This window comes from Gadus macrocephalus, chromosome 13, assembly GCF_031168955.1.
Source record: "Gadus macrocephalus chromosome 13, ASM3116895v1".
Taxonomy (NCBI): Eukaryota; Metazoa; Chordata; class Actinopteri; order Gadiformes; family Gadidae; genus Gadus; species Gadus macrocephalus.
In genome coordinates this window covers 18,798,589-18,817,023 of record NC_082394.1, presented here as the reverse complement: position 1 = coordinate 18,817,023, position 18,435 = coordinate 18,798,589, and the positions used below count along the sequence as shown (strand labels likewise).

The window sequence follows — 18,435 nt, the reverse complement described above, 5'->3', positions numbered from 1 at the left end:
AATCAAATCACTTCAACTTTGGTCAATGGGGAACAGAGTCATGTTGTTTGGCATTTCACGTCATGAGATGTGACTATACACTCAGACTTAACCCACTATGGTAGTTGTTATAGGATTTGATTGACATTTTCTTGCGCTAACCTGGAAATTCCCCTTGCTTGTTGTCTTCTTCCCTCTGCAGGAACCTGTCTCCTCGCCTGGAATTTACGATCAGCCTTTTGCCGACATTAAGGTTATTCATTTATTTGAACACACTTAACACATTTTCTCATTTTCACATTGTCTCATCCTGTACTGTCTAAAGACCATCCCAAGTCCTGCCTTCCAAGTGTCTTTGTCATTTCTCACCTGTGAACTGCATGCTCACAGATGCTTTGTTGTTTGTTGTTTCTTCATCGGCGAATGTTTCACTTGAGGATGGAATGTTTCCCTCGTCTTTGGACACACCTCCGGACACCCATTCATTGTCCTCCTCAAACGCTGTTATTCCACATCTTCATCGTCCGACTCCCGTCTGTTCAATTACGACCGCATGACTGCAAGACCAACGTCCTCTGAATTCAACCATCACTGCACTGCACTGCATGCCTTCATTTTGAATCGTGAATTCGTGAATGAACGACGCACATCCATCTCGATCGCACGCCCCTGATTGGATCACCATGGAAACCATCCGGCATCCATCACCCCCTTCACCGTGCACCCAACCGTGTCCTACCTGGCCCCCAACCCTCACCACCTCTCTCCCTCTTCGGTCGTACTCGCATCATCAGAGGGAGCTGGGGGATAAGAGTGCTGCCCTGACCCACGATGAAGACCTGGAGCGGGACACACTGGCCTCGATGCGGGAGTCCCAGCTCAGCATCGAGCGCAAGTGCTCCAGCATGACGGTCAGCTCCACCTCCAGCCTTGAGGCCGAGGTGGACTTCACCGTGCTCACGGACCTCCACTCGGGCGCAGAGGACTTTGCCCGGGGCATGTCTCACGGGCTGGGGCCCGAGCACCAGCAGCTGCCCGAGGTGGGGCGGCCGGACTTTGAGGAGAACTCCCGCTTCTACTCGGCACGGCTCATGGGCTCCCACGACCGGTCCCCCGTGGAGGAGAAACCCCAGGAGGGGCGCTCACACCACCATGAGGTAGAGAGATCAACGAAGGAGGGGGGGGGGGGGGGGTTCACGCTGCTTCCTGCTCCATCATCGCCTCCCCCAACCTCCAGCCACCACCTCCCACCCCCCCTACCCTAACCTACCCCCCATGGGATTGGCCGAGCCGTCTGCCACCTGCCACCGGCCACCTGGCAATTTTGTTGTTTTGATTCTCCACTTTTTGTTCACAGATTTACATTCCCGTTTTCCCCAGGCCTTTTTCTGCTCCCTTCCTGTTTTCGCATGTTATTGCTTTTCTTAGGTTCATTTCACAATAGGTTGCAATGAGTTTGGTTTTAATAATTTCCCATTCGAACCCTTTAAACACGTCATTTCGTGTGTGCTTGAGTGTGACGTACAATGACAGGACAGTATAGGCAAATGAAGTGAACAATACACTAAGCATATCAATACAAACACTGTCTACGTTGTGCAACATGACAAGAATTGAGTCTCCTAAGGAGACAATTCTTATATATTTATACTGATATACTTAGTCTCCTCACCACACCTCCAGAGAGAGAGCGCGCGCGCGAGAGAGGAAATGGGTTGTTGACCATGGCTGTTGTTGTCTCTCACCCAGCCCCCTGTGGCTAGGAAAGACGCCAGCGCCATCAACATGGCCCACATGTTGAGACAGGCCGACTCCAAGACGGACCCCCACACCAATGGCTCGGAGACCCCCCCCCACGCAACACACGTCTCGCCTCAGGTAGGTGTAGAGAGAGCACCTTTCGTCCGCTTTCTCCCACACTTTAATCGAAGCACCACTTTATTACCACCTGGCGTTTTCCAATAAGGACTCGGTTGCTGTTAAAATCCCAGACAAACTTCGACTGTTTCTGATGCTCTCCCGCTTATTGGCCGGGAGCTGCGTGCTGTGCCTGTGTAGCTCAGCTAAATGCTACAATACAGCAGGGTGGGACTGACAGCAGTTTTGACACATTGCACCTGTCCGCATGTAGAGAAGCTCTTACTCCTGCCTATTTATTTCACTATTCATCGTACATTGAGTGAAAGATTTTGTTAAAGGTCCCATGGCATGCTACTTTATGGATGCTTTAATATAGATATTAGTGGGCCCCTAACAAAGTATTTGATAGTATATCGAAATTCAGCCGTGGTGCAGAATTACAGCCACTACGAGCCAGTCGCACATTGAGCTTTCCCTAAACACGCCCTTTCGGTGTCTGTAGCTTTAATGCAAATGAGGAGGAGAGAGGCGGGTCAAGGAGGAGGGTGGGGGTGTGGCCCTGAGCAGCTTACGGCCACGGTACCATGCGCTCTATTTACAGTGGATGAATCGCAATGGCGAGGCGCACACAGCCTTTTGCCGTGTTCTGTCAATATTCTAGAACACTTCGGGTGCTCCGGCGAAGTGTTATGCGCCATAACACCAACAGCAGAACGGTTATCCTGTCATGGTCTGTCGTGTTTTGGTGTGTTTCCGTCCTGCGTGTTCCCTGTTCCCTGTTGTCACCTGAGTTCCCTGGTTCCTTGACTTAGCCTTTTGGCGGAAATAAAGTGGAGTTTTCCCTAAACCGTCTGCATCTGGGTCCTACCTGCCTGCCTGCACCCGCAACTCCTAACAGAATGACAGCACCACCATTGGACCCAGCGGACGCTCAATTTTGCCCTGAGTTGGAGGATTTATTGGTGTCAATAATCGTGGCTATGGATGGCTGGGAGAACATTCCCAGCAGGAGGGAGCAGGAGGCTGTGTTGGGGCGTACGCGCAGGGCTGTCTCGTCAAGGCCCGAGTTGGAGGACGTCTTGCCCGAGTGGGCAGTCGAGCTGCTCAGCCCCACAGCCTTTTGGCCGGAGAGCTACATGCCTCTGCCACCGGATTTTGGTGACCGGCCTAAGCCTCCACGCTCCTGCTCTCAGCCTCTGCCCCCGGTCCCCCGCTACCAGCCTCTGCCCCCGGTCCCCAGCTACCAGCCTCCTCCCTTGCGGACAATCAGAGTGGGGGTGGTGAGTTTGGGGTACCACCCGGTTCCACCTTGCAATCCAGCTCCCGAACTGACTCCGGTCCCCGAGCCCTGTCCGGTTCCTGAGCCCACTCCTCGCCTTCCAGAGGGGGACTGGCCACCTTGCCTTCCTGAGGGGTCCCGCTTTCCAGAGGGGGTCCGCCCTCTACCTCACCTTCCTCCAGAGGGGACCAGCCCTCTACCTTGCCTTCCTGAGGGGTCCCACCTTCCAGAGGGGGTTCGCCCTCCACCTGGCCTTCCTCCAGAGGGGACCCGCCCTCTACCTGGCCTTCCTCCAGAGGGGACCCGCCCTCTACCTGGCCTTCCTCCAGAGGGTACTCGCCCTCTACCTTGCCTTCCAGAGGGGACCCGCCCTCTACCTGGCCCTCCAGAGGGGACCCGCCCTCTACCTGGCCCTCCTCCTAAGGGGACCTGCCCTCTATCTGGCCCTCCTCCAGATGGGACCCGCCCTCTATCTGGCCTTCCTCCAGAGGGGACCCGCCCTCTACCTGGCCTTCCTCCTGAGGGGACCAGCCCTCAACCTTGCCTTCCTGAGGGGTCCCGCCTTCCAGAGGGGGTCCGCCCTCTACCTGGCCTTCCTCCAGAGGGGACCCGCCCTCTACCTGGCCTTCCTCCAGAGGGGACCCGCCCTCTACCTCGCCTTCCTCCTGGGGGGACCCGCCCTCTACCTCGCCTTCGCCGGCCTACTGAAGGGTTCCGCCTTCACCGCTGCCGGCCTTCTGAGGGGTTTCTTTGCCACTGCAGGCCTCCTGAGGGACTGAGCCCTCATCGTCCTTCCCGCCGGCCTCCTGAAGGGTTCCGCCTTCCCTCTGCCTCTGCTTGCCCCCCAGGCCGTCCGCCTGAGGCTCCCTGCCATGCCCTGGGGCAGTTTTCTGGCCGCCCGCCTGACACCCCTCCGCTCTGCCCCTGTCCATTTATTTTGTTTTGATTCCCCCCTCCTGGCGCCCCTCCACCCACCCATTTTGGTTTGACTTTCTTCGTTTTTTTTGCTTGTCGTGGGTCGCCTGGGAGTCGACCCTTAAGGGGGGGGTACTGTCATGGTCGTGTTTTGGTGTGTTTCCGTCCTGCGTGTTCCCTGTTCCCTGTTGTCACCTGAGTTCCCTGGTTCCTTGCCTTAGCCTTTTGGCGGAAATAATGTGCCGTTTTCCCTAAACCGTCTGCATCTGGGTCCTACCTGCCTGCCTGCACCCGCAACTCCTAACATATCCAAATAACAAAGATGTCTACAACACTTGCGTTACAGTCCTGGAGCTCTATATCTAAATAATATCATATAATACATAGATATCTATATCATAAAATACATATTATCAGGGCCAAAAGCTGTGTGCGCCTCCAGACGATATTATGAATCACAAACGACTGCGTCGTGTTCTCCGACGTCTCTGGTTCTTCCACCTGCCCATCAATCTGAAGTAGCCTGAACCGCACGCTGCCCGCTGCTGGGCGGTGGTGCTCTGCGGCGGTGGTGCCTCTCGGCAGCGGGCGGCGGGCAGCGTGTCGCAGTTCATGTACTTCAGGGAGTCATGTTCCTTTCCCCCAATTCCTTCTCAACCATGGCTGAGATAACCCCCACTACAGTCTCATTGTTGAAATACCAGAGACGTCAAAGAACCGACGTGTTAAGCGCCATCACACCAACAGCAGAATGGTTATCCAAATAACAAAGAAGTGTACAACACTTGCGTTACAGTGTGTGTAATCACACACATACACCCGGGCGCTCTCAAGGTCTTAGCTAATTGTCTCATTGGCGGGCCAACTTCTCTGGGCGGGCAAGGCAGAGAAAGGGGAGGTAACTTGGCCCATTTTAACGAAATATGGGGCCACATTCCAAATCAGCGCATTCCAGACCGCTGGTCTGTACTAACTGGTCTGCGTACCAGTTGGTACAGTCAAGGTAGGGGTAGGCTGTATGGTGGGGTCCATACATCACTGGACCACTGGACTGTACCAACTGGTCCGCCTACCAGTTGGTACAGTTGAGGTAGGAGTAGGCTGTATGGTGGGGTCCATACAACACTGGACCACTGGACTGTACCAACTGGTCCGCCTACCAGTTGGTACAGTTGAGGTAGGAGTAGGCTGTATGGTGGGGTTCATACATCACTGGACCACTGGACTGTACCAACTGGTCCGCCTACCAGTTGGTACAGTTGAGGTAGGAGTAGGCTGTATGGTGGGGTCCATACAACACTGGACCACTGGACTGTACCAACTGGTCCGCCTACCAGTTGGTACAGTTGAGGTAGGAGTAGGCTGTATGGTGGGGTCCATGCAACACTGGACCACTGGACTGTACCAACTGGTCCGCCTACCAGTTGGTACAGTTGAGGTAGGAGTAGGCTGTATGGTGGGGTCCATGCAACACTGGACCACTGGACTGTACCAACTGGTCCGCCTACCAGTTGGTACAGTTGAGGTAGGAGTAGGCTGTATGGTGGGGTCCATACAACACCAGACCAGGCGGTCCCTTTAAGCTTGCAGACGGTCAAATGTGTTTTCTTGGGAAAGCCAAGCATTTCGCCCGTCCTTACACTAGTGGTGAATCTTTGGCAATACATCTCAAACACAAAGTCATTGAACAATAACTGCTAATGGAAACAGCTGGGACCTTTCCAGAGCCTCAATATTGGCTATGAATTAGAACATTTAGAATATATTCTTTGGAATTCAAAGACATTAAAGCCTCTTTGACCGGACATGAATGGAATGACGCAGTCGTTATGGAGTGATTAAGGTCTTGACAGGAAATTAATGAGGATTATGAAAGCGGGCGGGAATTTTCATTCATCTCCAGAGGCAGGATTTTTCTCTGAGGCTGGCCCACAGGTGCCATATTAAAATTGCTTTGAGCGAATGCACCAGATGAACTGTGACAATAATCTTGAAGGGGTATTTGATGTATGAGCTCAGAGGTGAGTCGATGATGAAAACGTAGGGGGTCATAAATGAAAGTCGCAGAGTGATCAACGGTAGCGTCTGTGTGTGTATCTGCAGCAAACAGAGGATGACGTCAACTGTATGGAGACAATGGTCTCCTGCACTGACGCAGCATCACCACCAGAGGGAGACATGGTATGTGTCCCTCGATGGTTTAACTCAAAAGGAACAAAGGCTTGGCTCGTGTTTTCCCTGTTTGTCTGCATGTCAGAGTGAGTCTCTCACTTCAGGGGCTCAGAGTTTGAATTGTGTCGCACTGTTTAACATTGAAATGCTGCTTTTGTGGATTTTTGAAAGGAGGCATTGTGTAAACTGACAACAGATGTAGCTTAGTTGTTAATTACATTGCCAAATTACCAAAATCCCATATTGTCTGCATGTGGTGCTGCAAATAAATAAAGCAAATGTCTTGTTATAATTTATTACCATTAGCACAATGGGTGTGTCCAATGCATTGTGGAATGCTTGATCCATTAGACATTACCCTATTTCCTGGAACAAAGATTGTCTGCATTATTATGGCACAGCATCCTGTTAAAGAAATATACAATACTAATTTTGCCTTGCAAGTGGTCATGCTATTTCACTGGCCTGACTTCTGTCTCAAAATCTCATTCACATATTCCTATTGTGCGTGCTGCTCCTGATGCGATCCCTTATCTGCCTTTGCAACGTATTCCTTCAGCCTTATTATCTCTATGCCTGCTTCCCAAATTTGGTAACATTTCAAACGAAAACACGTCTTTATAATTACTTAATATTTTCTCCCTGAAATTATACGATTAAAATATAATTGCCTCCGTCCCTCTCTCTCTTTCTCCTCAGAAGTCCAGAACTGCCAGCCGCAAGGAGGCCCCTGTAATCTTAAAACAAAATGGCTCCCCGGTATGTATATTTGCATGAGAATTGTACTTGACAAAATGGCAGTGGCTGCTGTTCCATTTCCCCTCCGCTGTGAGAGCTCAATGGCTGGCAGACTGCTTCCTTGCCTGTGTCATAACTGTAATCTGCACCCAACAGCCCACTGGATGAATGGCACATGAGAAATGTCAAAGCTTAATATGCCAGCATTGTTGTCCATGCATGTGATTATAGGTCTCACAGGAACATTGGCTCAAATAGTTTCTGTTTGTTATTGCTGAGAGTTTGTCTGCGGTCGCCTGTCGGTTGGCATTTGGCTGCTGAACTGCAGTATGTGTGTATTTGATGGTTCAAGAGTGTTCGTTTGTGTGTGTATTTGAGCATACATATTTATGTGTGTTTGTGTCTATTTGAGAGTGCATGTGTACATGTGTGTGCATATGTCATGTATATCTGTGCATTTGAGTGTAGTTATACATGTGTGTTTGCATTTAAGTGGGTGTGCATGTGTATATGCGTGTGTTTGTATTCAAGTGTGCGTGTGTGCATGCGTGTGTGTGTGTGTGTGTGCGTATGTCTCTGTGTAGTGCTAGTTGTGTGACTCTGTTCACCTGTCCCTCAGGTAAAAGAAGGACCGCTGGGCAAAGAGGCCATCGTTTCTCCTCTGACCGTCACCGCCGACAACGTGACCTCAGCGACCACCACTCAAGTTACCAAGGTAACAGTCACCAATACCCCCATTCTGGTCTTACAACAATAGGACCCAAATAAGTAAATAAATAAATAAATATATAAATATATTTTTATATCATAAAACAGGTGGTTCTAAATATATATGTATATATGTATATATGTATATATCTGTATATGTATATATATGTTTTTAGCACCACCACCACAGTTTGAGTCTTTTTTTTATGTGAAATGACACTAAATGGCAGTGGACTGGATACTGATTTGTTTTTATGGTGTAAAAATATATTAAGTTGATTTTATGTAAAGTCTTCGGCCCCCTCTATTGGATTTGGTTGGAATTAAAATCCTTGGACTAGTCTAATGGAATCTAATTTGCCTTTTGGCTGTTTGTGTGATTCAAATGAGAAGGGACTGAGCGAGTGTAGTCCCTGGCAGGCGGAACCTAATATAATCCCTGTCCTCCAGACTGTGAAAGGAGGCTACTCTGAGACCAGAATCGAGAAGAGGATCATTATAACCGGAGACGATGATGTAGATCAACATCAGGTAAGGAACACACCTCTCAAACCGTGTTGACTGTTCATTATGTTGTCCCGTGAAAACAGACCCGCCATTTGATTGTGTTAGCCATTGCCCACTTTGGACACCATGGGCAGCGTTTTGTCCACACAGAACCCGATAAGGCAATCAGGTCAATATTTACATACCAAATTGAAAAAGTAGGCCAACGTTTTTGTCGAATTCTGTTCTTCTCACTTTCACGATGTGTTGGAAACGCCCAAGGGATACTCGATTTTACAGCGCCCTCTAGTCAAGTGAAATTAATTTGACTTGCCCAATGCCTTGTCATAATTAGAATTCCATTGGGCTTCACAGGCCTTTATTGAAATGCCCCCCATCCAAGATGCAATCGCCAGATCTGACAAAGGAAGAGAAAAATCTCAGCAGGACATTTTAAAAAGGGTGTGAAGCTCTTCCTCTATTTTGCCCCCGGAAAGTAAGAGGGCCCAGGTGGATGTTACCTTTCAATTGCTCCCTGTTCTCTGAGACTTTATCCTCTCCTCTGACACATTGTCCGTCCCTTCCTTTCAACCACCACCGTCTCACTGCTTATTTCCCACTCCCTGAGAGCGTTGCGTGTTTTCTAACCGCTCCCAGAGAGCCGCTTGATCGATGTAATCGTTTTGTGTGTGTGTACCTGTGCGTGTGTGTGTGTGTGTCTGCTTGTGTGCATATGTGCGTGTGTGTGTGTGTGTGTGTGTGTGTGTGTGCGTGTGTGTGCGCCCACCTAGGCTCTGGCCATGGCCATTCAGGAGGCTAAGCAGCAGCATCCAGACATGTTGGTAACCAAGGCGGTGGTGATCAGGGAAACTGAGTCCCCCACCGAGGACATCAAGAGGAACGCAGAGGTATGTGGCTCCGAGCAGTTCTGTGCAGAGAGATTACATCCGTGGAGAGGCGGGGGGGGGGGGGGCAATCTGTCTCCTAGAAGAACATAGAGCTCCAGGGGAAAAACAATACTCCATAGTTTGCGCTTCACCAAACTTTTCATTGCGGATGAAGCATTCCTGTGGTGAATCGCATGAGAGTCGAGCTTCTGTTTGTACTTTATTTTAATTTGAATGTATTTTTATCTCCCCCTGTGTGGTTTTTGTGCGTCCCCGTCTCGCTCCAGTCCTGATCCCCCCCGGACGCCCGTCCCAAGGGCCGTGAATGGACCCCTGGAACTGGACCCCAGCAGACGGCCCTGCTCCGTCCCCACCTCCTCCATAGCAGTTGTCCTCCGTCCTTTGGCCACATTAACTCTGAAATGGATTCTGGGCCGGCCAACCCACCCACCTGCCCATCCCACCAACCCCCGCCCCCAGCCACCCAAACACCCCTGTGCCACGGATCACAGTGGTACCGCTCTCTCTCGCCTCTTCCACCCTTTTTTTTACCTGCTGAGTTGTAGAGCGCAGACATTTTGTCATGACTGACACAGCTGTTATTGTTTATATATAACCTGACTCTGAATAGCTTGTATTGGAAGTCGATGGGTTGCTACAGGTATGACTCCGCCGTCAGAAACTCACACACACACTCGCACTCACGCACACAGGCACACACACACAAACACACAGGCACACACACACACGCACGCGCGCGCACACACACACACACACACAAATACTATTTTTCTCCTGTGTGCCATGGTATTGGATTCCTCAAGTTGACATGACATCGTAAGTGAAATATGTTTATCCGACCAGACCTAGTCAGTAGGCAGAGCTGAGGCGAATGAGAAGGACGCGTTGTTACAGGGTGTGGGCGTGGACAAACGGAGAGAAATGCTTGCCGTCTGCATCGTTTTGACCCCCTCAAGTATATATTAGCAACTGCTGTCCTTATAGCTTTTTACATTTTTAACAATTATAGAGGATGATAATTTATGTCGGTGTTTGCTTCTTTATGAAACGTGTATCATATTAGACAAAATAATTATAATCTGCATGTCACAACAATAGCCAAGGGAATGAAAAATTAACCACGGACATGTCTAGATGAACCACAGACAAAGCGCTGAGAACATTGTGGAGTGGGCATCCTCCCGACCCCTTGTGTAGCAGAAGCAAACTCCCCCACCTTTGATATGAATAGCAGGTCCTGATCGACGCTATAGCAAATTGCTGAGAAAGACTGTTGAAGACAACACCAAGACCACTCTGGGGGAGTCTGCGGTGGACAGAATACTGCTTGCCCCCTCCTCCTTTACTGTTTCATTTCCATGTCAACGATCTGACCGGTTGTGAACGAAAAATGCCAGTGGCGTGTGCTGAATGGATTTTTTTTTTTATATATGATTTACATTTAATATAATAGAGAAAGTTTATATAATATAATGTTTCATCTGTTTGAGAAGCGTGGTGATATGTTTATTTTATTATTTTCTTTGCCATCATGAATGCGGTGATGAATAGCTGTCATCTTGGGCTGCGTGAGTTTTTAAGTGTAATATTGACCAATGAATGCAGACCGGAGGAAGTCCATGGTGTGTTGAGTGTTTTGGTCCTGGCTGTCCTCTCTACAAAAGAACCCCAAGTTACTCAAGGCGAAGAGGAAGAAGAGCTGCCAACTCGTCCCAGGGCGGCAGACAGCAGCAGTGCAGCTTGAGTGTTCATCGCTGTGCTACAAAGGCCTCGCTTAAACTCTATAAAAAAACTCTCCCAATGAAATCAACACAATGTTGTACGTCACAGTTTTGGCGAGTTGCTAATGCTGATGGATAATATATGGATAATATAAGCATTGCTCTGTTGCCCATGATGACAGGAATGTACAATGGACATTGTGTTTTGTTTTGATTGGATTTTTTGGTTTGATAGAAGTTATGGTGGTTATGGTGTATACGGTTGTAATATGTATTTATAAATGGTGAGTGTGGAGCCCATTCTATCCCATTCCTCTTTTCCTTCATTGTTTTTTCGTGCTTATGTTTGTTACTTCCCAACAGGCAAAGCCTGAATTCGTAGTGTGACCTACGCAAAAGCCCCATCTTACTCCATAGCCACTTAAGCTAGAGGTTGTAAACAAAAGAAAGAAAACAAACTTCTGGAGAACCTTTAATACGAAACTATGCATTGCTCATCTCAATTATTATTATATACATATATATATAAAAAAACGGAATGCTCGCTCAGCAGAGTTGCTCTATCATTGTCCTTTGTCAATCCAAGCAGTAAATTACACTGCGTGTAAAAATACGAAATTGCAATAAACTGCCATCCTCTCGCCATCGATCTCGCTGGGCAACACTGTGAACTACTCTTTATGAACGTCAAATACAACCAAATCCGATAACGTACTTACGTAAGATTAGGGAGGCTTGTGTGACACTAAAATGGACCATGGCTTTGTCTCCCCCTTATAACTCAACATACTCCCCCCCACCTCCTCTCTTCCTTCCTCCATCACCACCATATGTGGAAATACTACCTGCTATTGGTGTGTTTGTGTGTGTGTGTGTGTGTGTGTGTGTGTGTGTGTGTGTGTGTGTGTGTGTGTGTGTGTGTGTGTGTGTGTGTGTGTGTGTGTGTGTTTGAGTATGTAAAATCCCTTCCAAACGATTTGTACATTTGATTGGACTACTTTCTTTTATAAAAATGTATAATAATAATCTTGTGAAATGGCCGCTGCTGGGAAGGATTGGGGGGGATTTGCAGTAGAAGCACAGATACTGTCAGAAGAAAGCTGAATGGAACTGGATCTATTATTGGACCTTTTCACACCGTATAAAGTTATTATTTGACGTAAGCATGGGAGGGGGGGCTTTTAATGGGAAGATTTAATGGTGCTCTAAGAGTTAATGTGTGGAAGGCCTTTACTATATATAATTAACCACACTTTAATACACTCCTGATGGACTAGGATGTGGAAGTTGAAGTACCGGAAGTCGTTTGGTCTTTGACTCATTGCAGGGTTTGAGTTCTAGGTAATAGGACAACTGTCACATGGATGGGTGCCTTACGCAGGGAGTCATGTCATTACAAACATGCGGCCATCTTGGTTCCATCTTGGCTATAAATTAAGTCCCCCCACCCAGCTAGCATTTAGAACCAAGATGGCGTAATGGTGAAAAGGCCCATGACCAGTTATCAGTGCTTGGTTGAAAGTGCTGCTAATCCACACAACAAGGTTGACTGAGAAAGAGTTGACCTCCTCTTCATCAAACTGAGATGTGACCATGGGTCACACCTCAGCTGTTTTGAACGTAAAAGGTGTAGTTTGAGACTGTGATGCAGGGTGGATGTTGATGTTAGGACAAGGGATTTGCTTCTTGTTGTAATCAGATTAGATTAAAGGCAATCGTTATGAAGGCTCACAACAGAACCAAGCACCTTTTGGTTGTGTTTTTTTCTTTAGTTTTGTGATGCGCATTAAGATGACTAATGGTTTACCCTTTCCACTTTGAATTCCAGATAGACTTTTGCTCTATATTCCCTAGTGCTTGGTGATGTGTTATTTATTGTATTTGCATTCTCAATGACAAAGCTACATGCATAAATAAATGTCTCAGTATTATTCAAATCTCTGTTTCATGGAATGACTGAAGTCCATATCTTAATAGTCTGTCTCTAGATGATACCAAAATTAGCCAGAATGACACATTGTGATTCTAGCTATACGATTCAAATGTTTCCTGTTGCTTCAAAATCCCATAGAAAGTAATCGAAACATGACAACTGTAATTGAAGACATTTGAAACGTGTGAATTGTTTCCATTAGAAACAACATAAACCAAACCTAGGCATTATCTGCATGTACCCAAGTCTTTGAATGCACATGAGCTGAAGGATGTCTTTGCTTTTGGCGCCATCTAGTGTCTAATCTGTGAATGACAGAAACAAGAGAACTCGTTAGGCTAATGGGATGTTTCACCTGGTCTGTGTTGCTGTCAAAAGGAATAGAAAAAATAAACATATTATCTTATCACTTATTCACAAGTATGGTTTTGCATGCATGGAAATGATGTGTTTAGCAAAAAAAATAGCGACTTCTCCGTTTCTCCAAATGCATTTATTTTTGGATGGGATTCGGCCCCATGTGATTGGCTCCTCCGTTGTTGATCGGTTATTTCCAAAATTCCCTCTTCCCCTTCAATTAGAGCCTCCTCCTGGCCAAAATCAAAGAACCAACCATACAGAATGTGTGTTATTTATATACAACCCATTAGTTGGATACTGACCCAAGTGTCTGACAATGCCACGACTACATCATTAGCATGGGCAGTCCCCGTGGGAATTGTACCCCCTATCCATCCTGGCAGTGGTAATGCCTTGATCTACCACTTGAGCTAAACAGTGCAATTTCCCTGAGGTGCAGACTGTGTTACCTCAAGCACGGGACAGATCAAATGAATGACGAGGACAACGTTCTATAAATCGATAATCTTTATTAACACAGTATAAACAACCAACAGTAACAGAGGGAACCTTCCATGTGAACACATGTATGATTTGTAGGCCAGATGTGCATCAGACTAAGACTGTAGGGGAACCTCTAAGACTGTAGGACTCTCTCTCTCCACCCCCCCCCCCCCCCCCCCCACACACACAAGAGACCGAAGCACAGATAGGAGAGCGGCCGTCTGTCAGTCACAGATACAGAAACAGAGTTCATCTTTTCACATGTCAGCCGAAGCCAGTTCAGTCCACATGGTCAGATTGGGCAAGAGGGAGAGAGAGAGAGATAGAGAGAGAAATTGAGAGAGAGAGGGAGAGATGGAGGGATAGAGAGGAAAAGGTACAGTCATGCTGATTCGCCATCGCCTACTACTGCCTGAAACAATGTTATAGGGCTTGTACATCCAGATGCATGATGGGATTCTTTGTTGACGATACTCCGCCGTATTGAGAGGACTCAAGAGAGTTTAAAAGGCCCACTGTCAAACCCTAAATCAATGAAACACTGGAACCAAGGCTAATGAAAACTTTATTTTGCCATGTCTCACATTAGAAACGCTGTGGCGCTTTAAAACGAAACAATTTCTCCCCATAATGACAAATCATTTCACGATGAATCACCAAGTAATGACCAAAAATACACCCACATTATTATCACCAACATAATAACTAACATTCCAATGCTTCTATGCTTTCAAACTGGAGGCGGTCATTGCGATGTGAGGTTGCAATGCATGATGTAAAAGCCCTATTACATAGAAACCAAGTCGTTTTTCATCATAGAAATGATTCCACGTTGTACAAAACAGCATATATTACATTTCTTAGTAGCCGGTAGCCCACAATGCAGCCCGACTACACGCTACACGCTACGTACAGACTGTCCCCGCAGGCCGCCATAGTAGCTCCAAACGCTGGCACAGAAAACTATTGGGAAAATCAACAGGTCAGCAGCAATATTTTTTTATTAAGATTGCACACCCATAAAAATGTACCAGGCTTCGTATATTGCCAATAACCCATGCCAAACAGCAAAAAAAAATTGCCGCTCAATCTATCTTCGATAATCTCAGCATTATACAAAGGAGTCCTGGCCCCACCGAATCCCTATCAAGTACAATACCTATATATAGACACATGGGCGAGCGAGCACGTAAACAGCTCCGTCGCCGTTGCTTTACTCTCTCTCTCTCTCTCTCTCTCTCTCTCTCTCTCTCTAGAGAAACTGAGAACTACTTCCTCTGCATTTCCTTCCTCTTGAGTTGATATACATACAAGTTAAGGCTCTTTAAGGACCTGAGGATTTTTGAAACGTATGATGAGGCACACACAAGGCAAAGAATAGCTCTAGACGCGGGCGGTTAACAACATGGTCGTAAATAAGTTACAGAAATAAGACGTGTTAAATAGAAGAGGTGAGATACGCGGAAAGAAAACATGGGGCAACCATATGGGGTGCATCGCCAGTGCAATCGCTACAACGAGACGGAGGGGTCCGAGTTTCGCGGTCTCCGTGGAGACAAAAATAGGTCTTAAACAATAGGTTTACATTAAGTGATAAACCTTGACGACAACAAATAAATAGGTGTTTGTGATGTGGATGGCTGAAGTGCAATGTTTCATTTGAACAACAAAACAAGAACTAATTCTGGAAAGTTATACATACCATGAGTAAAGATTTGAATTTAGAAGAAGCGTACTTCTAAATAACATTCACAGCCCCTCCCGGGCCAGTCCGTTTAGATCTCCTAGCCCAATGTTCACATCTTAACATCCGTCCCAGTCGTCCCTGCCACACACGCAGGGCTCAGTCAATGTCCAGTGGATTGAACAGAAAAGATCTATAAAAGCTCAACCATGTTTGTCATACAAAATGACGGACGTTTGTTTTCGTTGTCTTTTTTTTCTTCATTGGAACGTTTTTTTAATATTTTGTTATGAAAGCTGCTTTGGTAACAACAAGAGTCAAGACATACCTCTCCCTTAGCATCTCAATCCCTCTTTTTGATTTGTGTGTGTGTGCATGTGTATCTGTGTGTGTGTGTGTGTGTGTGTGTGTGTGTGTGTGTGTGTGTGTGTGTGTGTGTGTGTGTGTGTGTGTGTGTGTGTGTGTGTGTGTGTGTGTGTGTGTGTGTGTGTGTGTGTGTGAGTGAGTATGTTTGGATGTTTCCCTCCTCATTTCCACCATGTCTTTCCCTTGGCCCGTTAAAACTCAAATGAATGAGATGTAGGTACTACGTCAGAGTGGGCTACTTAGCTATTAGCTTCCCCTACCCTCACCACCAACCTTCCTCACCAACCCTCCCCACCACGCACCACCCATCCCGGGTCAGGTGCAGAGCCAGCCGGGTGCACTGGTCTGTCATAAGGAGGTCCGGGCTGTGAACGACAGCGCTATTGTGCTGAGTGCAGACAGCGTGGAGACTTTGGACGCTGAGCCAATGGCATTGGGACCTGAGACAAAAAGAGGGAGCATTGACAAGGACGTTGCTGTTAGTCTTCATACTGCAGGAAAAATACACTCACACACACACACACACACACACACACACACACACACACACACACACACACACACACACACACACACACACACACACACACACACACACACACACACACACACACACACACACACACACACACACACACATATATATACTGTTCTAGTACACTACTACTTTCACGGTAGGATTTTTTAATTGTTTTGTGTTAAAGCAGTTCACCTATATATTCTATACAAAACTTGCAATGATGACAGATAAGGTCATGCTTACAAATTCAAGGTTTGCAGCAGTCTGAACACACAAACTCTCGAGTCAACTCTGGGAGACAGTGGGATTGAGTGAGGACTTGCATGACTGAAATGGTCATGGGTGGTAACGCGAATCTTTTGACAATGTTCACATAGATTGTACAAGACATTGTTCAATCTTCAACATTTACGTTACATCTAGACACTAAGGAATTCTGTGTGCAGAACAAAACATACTTTAGCTGTTTTGTTTTCCTCCCTTGTAAGGATTACTTACAAGTGGACTTCAGACATTTATCGTTCAAACACAGTGTCCACCCGGAGACAAAGCAAACCTTACCATTAGAACAGGGGTCATCCATTCACGACCATTCATTTGAATATGGCCCCCCATCCTCAAAAACAGCAGATATGAACAATACTTCCCAATGCATTTTCAGAAAAACCTATTGCCCTTTAATTATGTGACAATCTCTTGGCACCTCGCGATTCGATTCCGAATATGAGGTCAACGATTTGATTCTAAAGCGATTATCGATGCACCTCGATGCAAAAAAAAAAATGTATGCACATTTCCATGCGTGATTTTCAAAAATATATACAGTATATACATCTGAGTTTGCTACTCAGAGTTTGCTAATCACTTCCTACTTTTGTGATGACCATTAAAGACATCAACAGATGAATTAACTTATCTAATATTTTATTAGAGAGAAAGATTTTGTCACAAATATGACTTTCTATGCAAATTGCAATAATCAATGCGGCTTGCATTACAACACAATATGGAATAATGTAAAAAATACGGTTCCGTTTTATTTTATTTCTAATCTTTATTTTCTATGTCATTAAAGTAAAAGCTGCTCCTGAATTAGAATTTCTTGCGTCTGGCTGTGAGTTTGCGTGCATGCTATACGTAGGCTGAATCGCAATCCTGTCAAGACAAATCAGATTGGCCAATACACACTGAAGATTAATTAAATAATTTTAAAATTACCAAAATTATCCCTCTGGCGAACAGAATGTTGCAGCAGGCGAACAAGTTAAATTATTATTATTATTTTTCTTTTGTTTTCGATTAGGAAAATTCAGCTATAATTAATTTATCTGCATCGAGACGGAATCGTTCTAGAGAGAATCGCGATGCATCGAAGAATCGATTATCTTTCCCACCCCTAGAAACTAGGTTACTAAAGTGGTATTTTGGGACAAAAGAAAATACTGGACGGTTCCACAAGCACTTTCCTATAAAGTCCTTGCCAATCTGAAAATCGCTCACAACCCACTTAGTCGATTTTCGTGACGAGATGGATTCCAGTGAGAGAGATGCCATCAGCGGTGGTGCTGAGCGGAGTGCCACTGACCTGCTATCCTGGGGATGGTGATCTGCCTGCTGCTGCTGCCCTCGCCTCCCTCTCCGAAGGGCTTGATCTGGATGATGTACTCCTCGTCGGTGGGCAGAGACAGCTCCACGGACGTCGTGTTGGTCTCCATGACATTGGCGGGGCTGTGTCGGTTCCTCTTGTACAGCACCTGCAGACGGAGAGGGGGGGGAGGTGTCAGGGTGGCCTGGTAACCACGGCAACATATGCTGAAAGCACGCAAGGCTAAGAGGGCCGGACTCACTTTGTAGCCAGTGACCTCCGACTCGTTCTCCAGGGCCTTGACCTGCTCCCAGTTCACGATGATCTTGGAGTTGGACGTGTTCCACATCACTTTGGCCGGGGGCTGGCTAGGGGCTGCAGGGTTAAACAGGGTTAAAGGAAAAGCATACAGCGCTTCATGGTGAAAGCATGAGAGTGGGGGGCTGGAACAGCATCTGGCTGGGGGCTGTGGTTTGAGTTTCTCAATACCACTACCAATAGCACTAGCATGTCTTGAGTTTCAAATATCAAAACCACACCCGGAGTAGCTTCCTTTGAGTACGGCACGCCAAAATGTAAGATGTGTGGAGCTGGCTGTGGCTCAAACTATAGTTAGTTCCTTTAATCATTTTTAAAATGTCTTGTTTATTGATGCCGTCTTCAATAATAAGATAGAAACAGCGCGACCCATTTAAGCACGTCAAGAACCAGACATTCCAATTTTGGCTCGCCGGTGGT

The 18,435-nt window shown here is 46.8% G+C and overlaps 2 protein-coding genes across 6 annotated transcripts in view; one reads left to right on the top strand and one right to left on the bottom strand.

The window, feature by feature from the left end:
• Positions 1-10,286, top strand: part of LOC132471013 (band 4.1-like protein 1) — a 71,762-nt gene extending 61,476 nt beyond the window's left edge. The window contains exons 19-28 of the mRNA XM_060069975.1: positions 182-232; positions 774-1,136; positions 1,729-1,857; positions 6,137-6,214; positions 6,905-6,964; positions 7,563-7,658; positions 8,102-8,182; positions 8,929-9,086; positions 9,312-9,538; positions 10,243-10,286. Of these exons, the coding sequence (XP_059925958.1) occupies positions 182-232; positions 774-1,136; positions 1,729-1,857; positions 6,137-6,214; positions 6,905-6,964; positions 7,563-7,658; positions 8,102-8,182; positions 8,929-9,086; positions 9,312-9,538; positions 10,243-10,286 (1,287 nt within the window). The remainder of the gene's footprint in view (positions 1-181; positions 233-773; positions 1,137-1,728; positions 1,858-6,136; positions 6,215-6,904; positions 6,965-7,562; positions 7,659-8,101; positions 8,183-8,928; positions 9,087-9,311; positions 9,539-10,242) is intronic.
• Positions 10,287-15,612: 5,326 nt separating this feature from the next.
• The window catches only part of LOC132470603 (contactin-4-like), a 104,303-nt gene continuing 101,480 nt past the window's right edge, over positions 15,613-18,435 (bottom strand). For all 5 annotated transcript variants that reach the window (XM_060069341.1, XM_060069340.1, XM_060069343.1 and 2 more), the window contains exons 20-22: positions 17,960-18,072; positions 17,698-17,866; positions 15,613-16,032 (exon numbers count right to left, since the gene is read on the bottom strand). In XM_060069341.1, coding sequence (XP_059925324.1) covers positions 15,941-16,032; positions 17,698-17,866; positions 17,960-18,072 — 374 coding nt within the window. In that variant the 3' untranslated portion in view covers positions 15,613-15,940. The remainder of the gene's footprint in view (positions 16,033-17,697; positions 17,867-17,959; positions 18,073-18,435) is intronic.